At 42.5% G+C, this 15814-nt stretch overlaps 1 protein-coding gene across 1 annotated transcript in view; it reads left to right on the top strand.

The window, feature by feature from the left end:
• The window catches only part of TMEM167A (transmembrane protein 167A), a 257207-nt gene extending 241801 nt beyond the window's left edge, over positions 1-15406 (top strand). Inside the window, exons 2-4 of the mRNA XM_042450925.1 lie at positions 9195-9304; positions 11039-11073; positions 14346-15406. Coding sequence (XP_042306859.1) covers positions 9195-9304; positions 11039-11073; positions 14346-14416 — 216 coding nt within the window. The 3' untranslated portion in view covers positions 14417-15406. The remainder of the gene's footprint in view (positions 1-9194; positions 9305-11038; positions 11074-14345) is intronic.
• Positions 15407-15814: the final 408 nt, after the last annotated feature.

Consider the following 15814-nt stretch of genomic DNA (forward strand, 5'->3'; position numbering starts at 1 on the left):
TTCCTGGGAGGCATACAGTGGAGTAGAAACCAGGGACGAACATATACATGCCATGCAGCACCACATCTCAAATGAATTTACTTTCTTCATTCAAAGATATAGCCGTATTAGTCTTTAGATTCAGTATGCAGAGAGATCTTGTAGTACCTTTGAGATTCACTGAAAGAAAGAGGTTGGCATCATGAGCTTTCACAGACTTCAGTCTACTTCCTCAGATGCATAAGCGAAGATACATATATCATGAGAGGCAAAAGTGGGAGGAACGTTTGGCTATGTCCAAAGATGTAGCCGTGTTCGTCTGTACAATCAGTACATAGAGAGGTGTTGTAGCAACTTTGAGACTCACTGAAATAAAGAAATTGGCAGCATGAGCGTTCCTAGACTCCAAAAGCATCTGAGGAAGTAGACCTAGGTCTAGGAAAGCTCATGCTCCCAATTTCTTTATTTCAGTGAGTCTCAAAGGTGCTACAAAACCTCTACATACAGAAAAAGGGAAGATGAGAAAAGCTACTTGTGTAAATATAAATTCCTGCTTCTCAGAATTTAGTCCTGCTCAAAATGGAGGACATGTTGGAATTCCTCCTGGACAGAAGGCTAAATGGAGGACATGTCCTGGGAAAAGAGGACCTCTGGTCACCCTGGCTCCTCCATGCAGGGATGAGCCCTTGGTTGGCCAGGTCCTCCCCTGTTCTTTCCGCTCTCTGTCTAGATGGCAAGTGAAATTGCCAAAGAGTGTCTCTTTTCCAAGATTATGGACTAAACTAAATCACTAGCCCCAGTTTGAATGGTTCGTTTTTGACGAAGGTGACGTTATCATGGGGTTTTCTTGGCAAATTTCTTCATAGTGGGGTTGCCATTGCTATCCCCTGAGGCTGAGAAAGTGTGACTTTCCCAAGGTCACCCAGTGGGTTTCCATGGCTGAGCTGGGAATTGAACCCTGGTCTCTAGAGTCTTAGTCCAATGCTCAAACTACTATGCCACTCTGGGTCACAATGCACACATACGTATGAGGTACAGAAAATCTCTCTAGCCTTGACTTGATCATACAAAGGCACTGACATCTTAAACATTTCATTTTCAAATATATGTCTGTGGTCTTTGTGGTGACCCTAAGGGGTTTTCTTATCAAGACTGGTTCAAAGGGAGATTTCCCTTTGCCTTTCTCTGATAATGAGTATGACTTGCCCAAGGTCACCCAGTGGGATAACATGGCCAAGACAAGATTACCTTCTGAGGAAGATCCCCGAGTAACCCAACTAGAATAAACCCATTGAGTCAGTCCTTATTCATCTCTGTCAAGTCAGCTTCAACTCATGGGGGCCCCCATAAATGAGAGACCTCCAAGTCACCCTGGCGTCAACAACCCTGCTCACGTCTTGCAGACTCAGGGCCATGGCTTCCCTGATTGATTCCATCTGGAATGTGGTCTTTCTCTTCTCCTTCTGACCTCCACATTGTATGTATGTCTGTGTTATGTACCTTCAAATCAACTTATGGCGGCCCCATGAATTTCATGGGGTTTTCTTAGGCAAAGGATGCTCAGAGGTGATTTTGCCAGTTTCTTCCTCTGAAATATAGCCTACAGCACCTGGTGTTCACTGGTGGTCTCCCATCCAAGAACTAACCAGGGCTGACCCTGTGTAGCTTCCAAGATCTGACAGAATCTGGTGCCTTTAGAGTATTAAGCATTGTTGTTGTTTTTCTAGTGCCTCATGTCTTCTCATGATATGTTCAAAGCATGATAAAGGAAAATAGGCAATATTAATAGGCAAGAATTGTGATAAAGATTGTTTCAGATATGCAAGTTCTAGTTGTTTAGTAGCTAATAAGAGCTTCAGGTAGAAACTGTTTGGTAAAATCACATGATCATTTAATTTCAGAACAGCGAAAATGGCGAAATCATCTCTGACTATTTCTTGTCTAAGAAAACCCTATGAAATCTATAGGGTCACTATAAGTTCACAGGTGACTTGAAGGGACATATCTACACACACAATAGTGTGGTTTTTTTTAATCAAAGTGTTCTTAGATAGCAATGGCCTTCTGTATTTTTTCTTTGATCCCAGCATTTGGGTGCAACTTTAGATGAAAAGGGAGATAAAGAAATATTCCCTTTCACAGAAATCAGCCCTCAGGGTTCATCAGACCATATTTTTAAAGCCCTTTGAGAACCACCAACATTTTCTTTTAATCTGTCTATATCTTGCAGGTTTTGTTATTAATTTTTTTATTGTACTCCAGTTGGTATTTTAAAATGTACTTTGTATTTTTTTCTTACAATGGTGGGTTACAGACGGGCAAAAAGGGATGTACTCATGACGTCATGAAGGTAGAGCCTTCAGACGGGCTTTACCTGAATGCCGTCATGAACACGCCCCCCGCACGCCTCAAGCGGGAAGAAGCGGCATTAAAAAGGTGCTGCTTTTTTCCGCTTCTTTTCTGTTTGATGCATACCTGCGCAGCTCCGTCTGTAAGCCCCTGCACCGATACGTCAGAATTGCTACGCCGCAAATATAAGTTGCCGGTTTAAAAGCTCCGTGTCAGCTGCGTCGCATAATGGGTCGGGGTCCCGGGACATGCGTGGTTTGCAGCCAAGCTTTAATTGCAACGTCCGCTGCCATGGAGCTGTGGAAGCTGAGGCACAGCTGCGGCGCATTTTAAGCCTCGTAACCCTAACCCTAGAGCCACTTGTGCGCATGCGTTGCTAGAACCGTGGGAAGTTGTAACTTTTGCCGGCGGATGTTTTGGTTGTAGAAAGTGAAAAGGGAAAGTTTGGGATTTAAAGTGACCCCCTACACACATTCCTGCGCCATTCTCACCTGGGAAAGGGCACAGTTCGGCTGCTCCTGGCACAGCTGTGTTGCGGCTCCGCTTTGCCACCAGGCAGGATGGCTCAGCCATCCACCAGCACCCCGAAAAAAGGCAGGGGGACGTCTTGGTCTCATACTGAGACGGCTGACATTATAGCTATATGGTCCCAGAAACTGGAGTAACTGCAGAAACTGGAGCAGTCCTACCTGAATGCTGACACATATCGAGAAGTGGAAGAAGCCATGAGAGCTGCTGCACCGGTACACCAGAATTGCTACGCCGCTACTTTAAGTTGCCCATTTAAAAGCTCCGTCGCATAGTGAGTTGGGGTCTTGGAACATGCGCAGTTTGCAGTCAGGCTTTAATTGCAATGTCCGCTGCCATGCAGCTGTGGAAGCTGAGGCACAGCTGCGGCGCATTTTAAGCCTCGTAACCCTAACCCTAACCCTAACCCTAGAGCAACATGTACGCATGCGCTGCTTGGAAAGTTTGGACTTTAAAGTGCACCCCTACACACATTCCTCTGCCATTTTCACCTAACAATAAAAAACGCTAAAACTGTAAATATTGACATATGTACAAGGGAGGTGAGGGGAGATGGCAGGGGGACAGCGGTGGCAGCAGAGACAGCTGTGGCTGCGCATTGCAGATTCAGCAGGAGCGCGGGGAACAAAGGAGAGGAGGCATCCATGATGCTGCTGACACTGGCAAAGTGCAAGCGGACAAGGATGCCTACACCAGCTGATCACCAGCTGGCAGGAGACCACCTTTGTTTTAAAGGGGCTTGGGCACTTTAAATGTGCCCATAGGCTTTCTGCCGCCGCTGCTTAGCGCTGCAGCTGCGAAGCTGCGCACCTCTCATGCGGCAAAAGAAAAAAAAAAGAGACCCTGGAGTTTGAATGTGCCCAAGACCTTTTGATGCCCTCTAAACTTGCCCCCAAAGGCAAAGGGCAACTAGAGAGGGCCTGGGATCAAGGGGCAGGGAGCACTGACAAGGCACTAGGTCCCATGATGTCCCATAAAGACATCATTTCGCCTCCCAGGGTATGTGTTCCCTCCCAGCCCTATCTAATCTATTCTACCCTTCCTGTTCTCTCCTCCCACCATGCCTGGCTCACTGGTCCCCAAACCAGCAATGTCCAAACTCTGTCCTCCCCGGCGTTTGGACTTCATCTCCCAGAATCCCCAGCCACCTTGCCCTGTGGTCTGGGATTCTGGGAGATGAAGTCCAAACGCCTGGAAGGACAGAGTTTGGACATTGCTACCTCACAGCATTCCTGCCTAGCTTTAGAGTGCACAGTTCCGCCTAAGCTGTCCCATTCACACTCACAGCCACACCGCCGCAGTTGCGCATAATTAACCACACAAATTTTTTTTAAAAAATAAAGTTTTTTATTTACAACAATAACAACAATAAAAATATTTTACTATATACAATATATACAAAGGGAAGGGGGAGGGTGAAGGGGGGATGGCAGAGGGGGCAGGAGAGTGAAGCTGCTTCAGGGAGGGGGAGGAGGCGGTGGGGCGGGAAGCCGGCGGAGGAGTTCCTGGAGGGTCTCTTCCATGGAGGAGACTCTCTCCGCCAGCTTGTCCACTTTCTCCTCCAGCGCAGCGAACCTCCTCTCCGTCCGGTTCTCTGTGGGGGGAAAAGAAAGAGGATGGTTAGGATCAGCCTGTGGAGCCCATCACCCACTCCCACAGGCAGGGTTTCTGGGTGCCCCCACTCCCTTCCCTGGGTTCACCTCTACACTTACCTTGCTGCCGGGCTTGGAGGACACGATCCAGGGCACTGGCATCGAGGGCCAAGTGCCCTGACTGTCCTGGCAGGCGGCGGCTCAGCCCAGGCTCCTCTTCCTCAGCGGCAGCAACAGCAGCGAGGACTTCAAGCCCTGCAAAAGAGGAAGGAAAGGCCCAAGTTACCATGCTGGCATGGCAGACGAGGGCACAAGTGTCGTGGGGGCTGCAGGCAGGCAACCCCCACCCCTCACCCTGGGGACCTACCTGCCGCCAGAGGAGCCTGCTCTGGCTGCGGAGGGGCCACAGCAGCTGGTCCTGGCTGTGGCCCACCCTCGGGGACATCCTCGTCCCCCGAGGATGGTGGAGAGGGCGACCTGGCAGGGTGCCCTCCCTCCCTCCGCCTCGGCCGCACGCCTGCAGAAGGGAAGAGGAGGGATGGCATTGGCACCATGCAGGAAGGAGAGGAGGGCAAGGGAAGGGTCAAGGAGGGGAGGACAGGGCATGGCAAGAGCTCTGGCTTACCTGGAGGACGGCGATCTTCCGGTCTGGGCCGATCTCCCCTGATCCACAGGTCCTTCAGCCGCGAGAAGAATGGTGGCTGCCTGTCAACCGGGGGCGCCTCTCCGAAATCCTCCAGGGTTTCAAAGAATGCTGCCTTGAGAGTTTTAAACTTTACTCTACATTGGTGCAGCGTTCCTTGAAACCCTTGGTTTCGGAGGGCACGAGATGCCTCGAGAAAATGCCCCCGGTTGGGCTTGTTGGTGCTAGCCATCACTCTCCTCGCAGCTGCCTGTGGCATCAGGGAGTCCAGGAGGATCCCGACCTCCTCATCGGTCCAGTAGGCGATTCGGACCGGGACCCTCCTGCGTGGCTCTGCCATGTCGATCGCCGTCCTGGGGTCTTGCACAGTTGCGCACGGGTATATATGGGCACCTGCGGCTCTGGGCCGTTAGGCCAAGGTGGTCCTAGTCCAATGAAAGTTTTCAGAGGAGCAGTTTGAATCTCTCCCCCAATAGATGCCCTCTGGGTGCCCCATTGATACATTCAAATGGGCCATTAGGAAAGCTTGAATTTGAGGGGGATTGATACATTGTCAAAGGGGCAATTGGCAGTTGGAGCTGATGTATCTTTTTACCCCAGGAAAACAGGCGCCAGGAGACCTTTTGTGTGTGTGTGTTTGTGTGTGTCCCCCTCAGGCACGTGGCAAAACATGCCCACAGCACAGATCAGGAATGATAGGCAGACTCAAACTGTGGATAATGGGATACATTTATTCATGTGCTTATGCTATTACAGAACAATGCACTCTGACATCACAGATGATGGCACAGGAGCCATCCTTCAGATTCTCCTTGTCAGAAAAAAATCTGCCAGGGCATTCCTCACAGTCTCCCCTGCTTTCTTCTTCTCTTTCTCTTCAAGGGGGTCATGAGCCACTTCCGAATGGGGTAGGCACAGTCAGCCAGTATCAGGGGCCCGATCTGCTGGCCTGTGATGTTGATGCTGGGGTTCCCTGGCACATAGATGCCAGCCTCCATGGCCTCGTAGATGAGAGAAAGTTTAAAGGGGCTTGGGCGCTTTAAATGCGCACATAAGCTTTCTGCCGCTGCTTAGCGCTGTAGCTGCGCAGCTGCGCATCCGCCAGCCGGCAAAAGAAAAAAAAAGCCGCGGTTTGGGCAGCCCGTGCGGAAGCTGCCTCTCTTTTTGCAGCGTCCTCCAAGGCGGCGGTTTGGAAACTCCGGGTCCGAAACGGACCCAGGTGAGGCGTCTTCACTGCCCCCCGTGTGGAAGCTCCAACACCTGAAGCACGCCCCCGGGGTGGGCCGTCTGGAGGCTCCGCATTCAGCTGAATACACCTCCAAGACGTCCTCCCCTGCCCGTCTGTATCCCGCCAATGTCTCGAGAGGGTTTTAACCATAAAGTACAATCATTTTAAATAACATTGCAAGACAAAAGAGCTTTAACAGTTGCATATGTTTTAAGGTAAAACAAATACTCATTCAGTTTTATTTAGAATATATTTAATATCTTATTCAGCTATTTGTTTTAATAAAGCCTAGTATCATATGGAAACTTGCAGTCAACCAGAATATATTGGCTACCTCAAGGCCTTTGGAATTCAAAGTCAGATATAACAAGGCCTGGTATTTATTTGAAGGATTTCTGTCCTGCTTTTCAGCCAAAACACCCTTCCAAAGCATCTTACAAAAATTACTTTATAAAACAGTCCTTGCCCATAGCATTATAATCTGAAAGACATAGCACCAAAAGGAAAATATTTGGAGGGAGAAAGCAATGATTCTTAATCATAGTGGTCTTATACAGACCAGCTGGCATCTGCGTAACATAAGAGGAGGAGCCAAAAGTTTCTGGCTATGAAATGAGTTAACAGATACCTTTGCATCCTCTGTTTGAATGAGGATGTCATCCTCTCAACAGGTCTGATGATGGTCCACCTTCCCGTCACTATCTCTATGGCATCCTGATGGTGTGTCTGATGCCATGTAACAGTTGGTGGTGAGAGGGAAAGTGTGATGTGATTGAGTCCAAAGGGTGCATAAATGGCTAAGAGACAAATACAATAGACCCTTGTTATACGCTGTGGTTTGGTATAACAAAATCCATGTATGTTCAAGTCCCATTAAATATAAAGGCTGCCTATTAGTTTCCAGGCAAAGTACAAGGTGTTGGTGATTACCTTTAAAGCCCTACATGGCTTGGGCCCAGAGTACTTGAGGGAACGCCTTCTTCCCTATTGTCCGTCCCGCACACTAAGGTCCTCGAAGAAATCTACTACAGCCAAAATAATCTAGATTAACATCAGTTTCCCAGAGGGCCTTCTCTACTGCTGCTCCAAAACTATGGAACGACCTGCCGGAGGAGATCCATCGTATTTCCACTCTGACAGCTTTTAAGAAAGCACTCAAGACGGATCTCTTCTGGCAGGCCTTTCCAACTTAGTTACCCTCCCCAGATATGGAGATATTTGCCCCCTCATTTGTCTACTCTTCCCCGCCAATCCTTCTGTCTATTTTTTGTTTAATGTTTTAATGTTTTTATACTATTACTGTTTAATTCTGTTTATTCCTGTGATATGGGGGGGGGTAGGTTCTAGGGTATTGATTTTTTAACTTTATTGTAACTTGATGTTTTTATTGCTGTAACCTGTCCGGATTCTGTGATTGCGTGGGCTAGAAATAAATCTTTATTACTATTATTATTATTATTATTATTACCCTTATAAAAAATGGAAAATCAAGATTTGATATTTAAAATTTATACCTTTTTTGAACATTTTCAAACTGTGGATGCTTGAAACCATGTATAAAAAATCTGTGTACTGTATAAGAAGGGCTGACTGTAGCTCTATTAGATGAACCCTGGAAGTTTGGGTTGTGCTCTTCATGGATTTTCGGGGGGGGGGGGGTGTTGCATAAATAGCAAGCTGTTGTCCTGTATCACCAATTATCTTTTTAACCCCCCCATCATCATTTCAGAATGATGTGATATGATCTATAGGGTTGCCATAAGTATCCACTAAAACCAGGGACAAAATGTAGGACAAATTCTAGACCAAACTGTAGGACAACTGCAGGACAAAACTCAGCCCAAAATGTAGGACATTTAAGGTCCTCCATTTTCTTAAATGTCCTACATTTTGAGCTGAGTTTTGTCCTGCAGTGTCCTACATTTTGGTCTAGAATTTGATCCACATTTTGTCCTTGGTTTTAGTGGACAATTATGGCAACCCTAGAATAGATTTGGAAATGTTTGGTTTTGAGTCAAACCCTTTCTGCATGGAAAGCAATAACAATACTATTTACATTTCTGTACCAATTCATACTGAACTAAGTAGTCTCTAGGTGGTTTACAGCATGTAAGCCAATTGCCCCCGACAAGCTAGGTACTCATTTTAGCGACCTATGGAAGGATGCAAGGCTGAGTCAACCGTGTAGCATTGGCTGTAGTACTGGCATTTAACCACTGCGCCATCAGGGCTCCCAAGGTAGAGCATGTTCTTTACCTTGGGGCTCTTGTGTTAAAGAGAAGAATGGCTGAGGTCAGCAGGAGGAGGCTTAGCCTCTGTCACAATTTATACTTTAGCAAGTGACTGACTGCAATTCAGTCCTAACAAAAAGACTAGAGCACTGAATTTGGGGTAAGTTTTCAAAAGAGGGCCAAAGCTACCTTCTTCCTGTTGTATCACTTACCTCTTACTTAGAGGGTGTATACAGGAAAGAGAAGCATGTGTCAAGGAGATTCACTCCACTCCTAAAATGTTCCTGAAACCCAAATTCTATCTGGATGCACTTCATTGACCACAGGACCTTTGCTGGTTGTGTGACATGCTGATCAACAGCTTCAGATAATGTTTGCCTTCATTTATAAAGTTTTAGGTTAATTTGTGATTATACTGTATAGTGCTAGAGAAAGCAGCTTTATTGGAGACCATCTTTTGAAACAGTAGCAGTCTTCTAGCCTCCGTTTCTAGAAGATGACATTTGTTTCAAGACATTTAGGGAGTATGGGTGTACTGACTTTATAAACCCTCAAAAACCAATTGTTCTAAAAGTTATAAAGTGAGAAGAAGTTACAAAGGCTGAACCATGACTTCAATTTTGTATCATTTTTTTTTCTTTTAGTCTGCGATCTTCAATTTTCAGAGTCTCCTGACAGTAATCTTGCTGCTTATATGTACCTGTGCATACATAAGATCCTTGGCTCCCAAATTACTGGATAACAATCAAACTGGGTATGTGAATGTCTAGAAATGAAGGGAAAGGGGAAATAGATATAGTTGTTTATTTATTATTTGTGTGTTTTCACTTACATAAGATTTTTTTACTATGCATTGTTAATTCATGAAAGCTGACTTCTAGAGTAAGAATTCTTTTTTCATGACATTTTACAGTGTGTATACAACACATGAATAAAATTACATGTATGCTTTGAAGAAAGAAAATCAGCAGAACTTTCTCTCTTTCTCATACTAATTCAATATGAGTCCACTAAAGCTGGGAGATGCAGGGCAGCTATTGTTTCACACAACATGTATATTTAACTGGTTGGTCGATTGATTTAAACTATGGAATTCACTGCCGCAAGATAAAGAGATGGTTGCCAATTTATATAGCTTTAAATGTTGATGAGATAACTGCATGGAGTTTAGCACCATTTTGTATCATCTCCCTTATCAATGGCCATACAAAAATAATTGATTTTTTTAGCATCCTAGTCACATAGCTGCTATCATTTAACCATGTACATGATACAGTCTTGACACTCTGTGTCGTCTTGTTACTTTTTATGTCTGTTATGGTTTACAGAGCTGACATTATAGTTATGTATTTCCAGGCCAGACATTATTTTTATTCTTATCACCTTGTGCCTTGGTGTGCTGTCACATGATAACTTCCAGGGCCACATCTGTTGATTTTTCTTGAAAGATTAGGGGAAATTCTTGCCTTGCCCCTCTCATTATTTACAAAATTATAAGACAGATTTAGGATTTTATAACTTTCAGGATTCATGTTTACCATCATTAATGGCCATATATGTATCCAAAAACCTATCTCTTTAAGCCAAGCAGTGCCCTTATTAAAGGGTTTCAAAGGCACTAGAGATTGGAGTAGTAAGAAGTGACGATTGCAGGGCTTGTTGGAACAAGAAGCTGCAATAAGTCCCCAAATGGTCTCCTGCTGCCCCTTTCAGCACATTCCCACTGCTCCACTCTGAAGCGCCTCAGAAACCCTTGCTTGAGGCACTGAAGTAGGTTGGTGGGCGGGGAGTTAAAATTGGCAGAAGTCACTGCAACGGAGCTCTATCATCATAGTTCCGTCTGAAAATGCAAGAGTTCAGCCCCATCTTATTTCTGGGTGTATTTGATCCTAATTCATCAGCTGGGATCAAATAAAATTGCAACTAATTCTACCTGCTCAGGATGATAGAGAATGAGTAAAAGAAATTCTTCTACTGAATTAAACTGCATGAAGGGGACATAGAAGCCATTTTTAATATCATGAGGGGCTTTTGTCAAAGAAAGTTTTTTTAAAAATTCCACAGGGCATGCTTGAGTCTCTGGTGTTAATATATCTGCAGTTGAATAGGGTTTTTTAAAATTAAAATATTTATATCCTGCCTTGTATCCAAGGATCTCAGGATGGTGTACAATAAAATGAATTTTCACTGTTTAAAATATTTAAAATAAAAGGGGTAATTTAAATATGCTAAAAACCATATTAAACAATTTGACAAGTTTAAAACAAACATTTAAAACCACTTAAAATGTTCTAAGATAAATTTAAAACCATGTGCATATGTACATTAAACCCCGAAGGTTTAATAAAAAAATCATCTTTTAATTTTGCACTGGAGTGACCCCAGCATTGGTGTCTGTCAGGCCTCTTAAGGGTAGAGCCAAATTGTAAATTGTATCTAGTTATAGGAAGTACTGCATTTTTTCTAATTTTTCTTAATATGTTTTCAGATTATTGGGCATATTCTGGAAGTGTGCCAGAATAGGTAAGTATATATATATTCATGGTTCTCTGTGAACAAAATGCACTATTAGGAGATGTGAATGTGATTTAAATCTTATCTGTATCTTCCTTTTAAAAACTGCAGATTTTTAATGCTGACATTTCCAAATGTTTGGTGTTGTGTAATTTTTGTCTGCAATCTATAATAATCAGACTTCTTAATGTATGGTTATTAACATGAATTAGAATGTATGGGGGAAAGAGCAAAATTGCCTTATCTGCCAATTTTATGTCTACCAAAAACTAGCATTATTGGCAGTCAGTGCAACTCCTTTAAAAATGATGTTATATGCTGTCTGTATGGTACTATCAGCAAAGTTGCTGCTGCATTTTGCAGAGACTGTAACTTCCAAGTCATATTCAAAGACAGCCCCCTGTAGAGTGCATTGTTCTAGTCTAATCAAGAAATTACCATGCCATAGAGAACTGTGGCAAAGTTATACCTGTCCATGACAACAAGCCACATCTGGCACACCAGTCAAAACTGATGCCAAACACTCCAAGCCATGGAGTTTATAAAGACCTCCTGGGAGTTCTACAAGTAGTCACCTGCTCCTTCAGGAAGAGCACAGTCCCATCCAAGGCATGTAGGTTATTCAATTCCCAGACTAGAGAGCTAGTAATCCACAGATCTTCCATCTTGTCAAAAGAAAGCTTCAGTATACAGCCAGCCTTAATATAAAAGCAGTTTAAACAATTTAAAATTAGAATAAAAATAATCTAAGCATTTCAAAAACAGAATAATTTAAAAAGTTAAAGTTTGATAATTTTTTTTAATAAAGCTCTGTAGCACATGATCAAAGAAGATGTGATAGATATATAAACAGTCTCAGGATCTTTGCAGTTGGTTTATATTGTTTTCTAGTAGCCTTTATCATTGCCATCCTGCGCTTCGCCCTGTTGAATGGAAACAAGATAGGCCATCATCTCTCTGTCTTTCCCACCATCTGCGAGAGATAAACGTGGGGAAAGGAGAAATTGTAACTCAGAAGATGGCCAAGGCAGAAAGGGTTAAATATGCATACCCCAAATGTTACTTTGTCAGTCTCAAAAGCAGGATCTTTGGGTTCCTAATCATCAAACAAAAAGTAGTCACTTGTCAAAAATGTATCCTGACTAGTTTGACCCATAGCTAGGGTAGGTTTTACATGATTTATGATGATGGTGATGGTTATTGTTGTTGTGTGCCTCCAAGTCATAAAGCGTACCTATTATAAGATTTTCCTGGCAAGATTTGTTCAGGGTGAAGGGTTGCCATTGCCATCTAGAAAATTAGTTAAATGTCTAGAGTGGCCTATACTTTGGAGTTCACTGCTTTGGACTACAGTTGTCACTCCATATTCGCTAAGGTTAGGGGAACAAGACCCCCGTGAATATGAAAAAACCACAAATAACAAAAACACTCTTTTTACCTGAGAGGACACCTCTCTAGGAATCTCTAGGTCCTCCAGTGCAACTCTGTGGTCAATGTCCAATATACACTGACCATAGAATGGCACTGGAGTAGCTACAAATGGTCTTTCAGTGCAACTTTTAGTTAAAGTTGGCCACAGAGTTGCACTGGAGGACCTAGACAGTCCTAGAGAGAACATATTAATGAAATCCTTGAATAATCAAATCAGCAAATATCAAAGCCACAAATTTGGAGGGATGACTGTATATTGGCACATGTTCTCTTTCTATGAAAGATAAACACAAATCCACACCAATGTAGAATTCAGCTCTCCTCTTGACGTGAAGCAGCCTTTTTTATGTCTGCACCTTATTTGCTAAGTACTGTAAACAGACAGTTAATCTGAATGGATGATGGATGCCTCTTTCAAGAAAATTAAGAGCAGAAAAGTACTACACATGTGAAAACTGTAAAATTGTAGGAGGTGGACTTCCTTAACATTAATTCTAAGCAGATGTAGAATTGCAGACATTAATTCACACAGCTATTTGCAGCTTAATTAAATGTGTGCCAGATGATGACAATGTCTTGTAATGTAATTGTGGTGGCCTTTCTTATGGGAAAAGTCAGTGAACTGTTTCTTGCTGTGGAAAGATTTCTTACTCAGTGTTGGGCAACCAGGCATGTTTGAAAGGAAACTGGCGTGCATAATCACTTGAACACACCACCGTTTCAAAAGCTTTAGCAATTTTATTTATTTTTATTACACCTTGAGGGTATTAGAACCTTTCTTTGACTGATTAATTAACATTTTGATTTTTAAATGTTACCAAATGAATGCAACCAGCACTTATGCCCTGCAATATTTTTAATACACTCTTCTTTGACATTTTACCACTTCAGAGACTGTCACTGCATACTGATTGAATGTGTTAGGTGACAAATTCTTACTCCTTTATGCAAGTGGAAGGTTGTACTTATTGTTTCACTGATTGTCAAAGGCTGAATCCTCAAATATGTAATGCTAGATCAACATGTCCTTAATCAAGCAATTTTGATTTTGTGGCTCACTTCACTAAAATTACACTCGGGGGTCAAGCAGACAGTCAGGAAAAAGCAGCCAGAATCCGCTCTACTCGTGATCACCTGAGGCCTGTGACTACTGCACAGCCTACTCTTAAACTGGGCTACTGCCACAGTCTCGGATGGGCTACTGGGAAGGAGCGCTTTTTTGCACTCCTTTTTCTGGCAGCCTCAGACTGGCTTCCGGCTGCTCTGGGGGCATACATCATGTGCACAACCCACCCCCGAAATGGCCAGAACCTCCTCTATCTTGCCTGTTTCGGGCCTGTTACTGGGGTCAGGCCAGTTCCTAGATGTACTGCTTGTTTATCTTCCTCCCCATCTTTTCTTTTGCTGCTGAGCTTCCTGAAGAGGATCTTGTAAACCCCTTATAATGCTACAGATTTGCAAAGTTGTCCAGTAACCTTCTTTGTAACCGATTTATGCAGAAAATAATGTAAAAAGTTTTTGCACCTTTTCTGTTGCCCTGTTGATATTGAAGGAGAAGAAAGTCATTGCTTGAACCTTTTTACTGTAATTCTCATTTTCTCTTACTAATTTCCCTTTTTCATATAACTTTGTTCTTTTGTTTTTATTTGCCATCACGTTTATTTCAAGTTACAGCAACCCTGCGAATAAGAGATCCCTAATAACCAGCTGCTCTGTTCAAGTCTTACAAAGTCAGGACTGTAGTATGGTCTTCCTCTTTTCACTGTAGTTCTTACCAAAGCCCCAAACAAAAACACCCCATGGTTACTTTTATATGAGAGTTAGCTAATAAATTTTGTCTCTTCTTCTAGGTGAGCGGAAGAGCCCTTATGTTGCTGTGTGCTGTATTGCGATGGCCTTCAGTATTCTGTTTGTCCAATAAACATGGAACCTGTTAGGAATATATTGCTGTCAAACGACTACATAATAAAAGACTTGGTAAAACAAAAGAAGAACATACTTTCTGCACATCCATTACTTTATCTAATGGACAAGACAAGCTTTTGACAATTTGTTTCAATATTTGCAATGAGAAGAGCAATGGTTCATTAAGTTATGAAAATGCAGTTATTAATTAACAAAGTTAAACTTCTAGATTGTGCCCAGGTTCCCTAATGTAGTGTAGTCTGAATTTCAGAACAGAAATTTTAAGATGGACAACTAAAGTCATAATATTTCTCTGAGAACTGAATTGATGTTTAAACCCATGAGCTTTTAATTTTTTTCTATTTCAAAGGCTTTTCAAAATTTTCATTTGTGAAATACAAACACAAAAACAAAGTAAAATCTTACAATATAGATGGAGAGACAAAAGAAAAATTAGATCAATGCTGGTCTTCTCTTATGGCTAAATATATACGTGATGGTCTAACTGTGAGAAACTGGTAAAAGTCAGAAACACAAAAGCAGAGAGTCAGAACACAGGATTTCAACTGAGATTTATTAGGTTCTTTCTAATGAACTGTTCTATATTTTGCAGGTTGAGACCCTTTTAAGATTACCTGTACAATAAAAGAAAAATAATTGTATATTATGATTTCATCAAGTAAATGCTTCTTTTTGTTAAAGTCCACACTTATCAAAGAATTTTGAATTAACCCGAACCTGAATTTTAATAAACAGTGTGCAGTGTGCTCTGCATTGATGATTTGTGTAGGCATTTAAATTCTGGAACCTGACTGAATGCTTGAGACACATATTTCTTCACTATTGGAAAATGGAGTAACTGTCTCAATACTTCAAGCAAAAAAATCTCATTGATAATATTTCACTTATGTTATTTGTTTTCATATTATATGTTTATATCAAGAGACTATGTTGTATTTTTCAAAGTTAATCTGTATAAATAAGAATAAGTAAGTTTAAAATTAAACAGTGTGTCTTAACAAGTTTTGTTAAACACTGACATAGAAAGCCATGCAGCCTGGCATGTATTTTGAAGAATGTTGAGCACACAATAATTTTCACACAGTTAAGATGGAAATTTATTCATGGAAGAGGGGGAAAAGTCAGCAGCCAGTGGATACATATTCTTTGCAAGCAATGTGGCATGGCATAATCTTGGATGCATCTTTCGTTCAATAGATTGCAAAGGAGTCACAATATGGACATCACAGTTTGTGGTGTGTGTGTGTGTCCCTGAAGGCAGAACCACAAGGGACTAAGTATAACCAGCCAAGAATTTTTTGTATCCAACATTTCATTTCATCACCAGTAAAATATAAGCTTTCCCATTCTATCATATATGCCTCTTTAAAAGGCTGGGTTTTTAAGAGTTGCA

The sequence above is a fragment of the Sceloporus undulatus genome, chromosome 2 (assembly GCF_019175285.1).
Source record: "Sceloporus undulatus isolate JIND9_A2432 ecotype Alabama chromosome 2, SceUnd_v1.1, whole genome shotgun sequence".
In the NCBI taxonomy this organism is placed as follows: Eukaryota; Metazoa; Chordata; class Lepidosauria; order Squamata; family Phrynosomatidae; genus Sceloporus; species Sceloporus undulatus.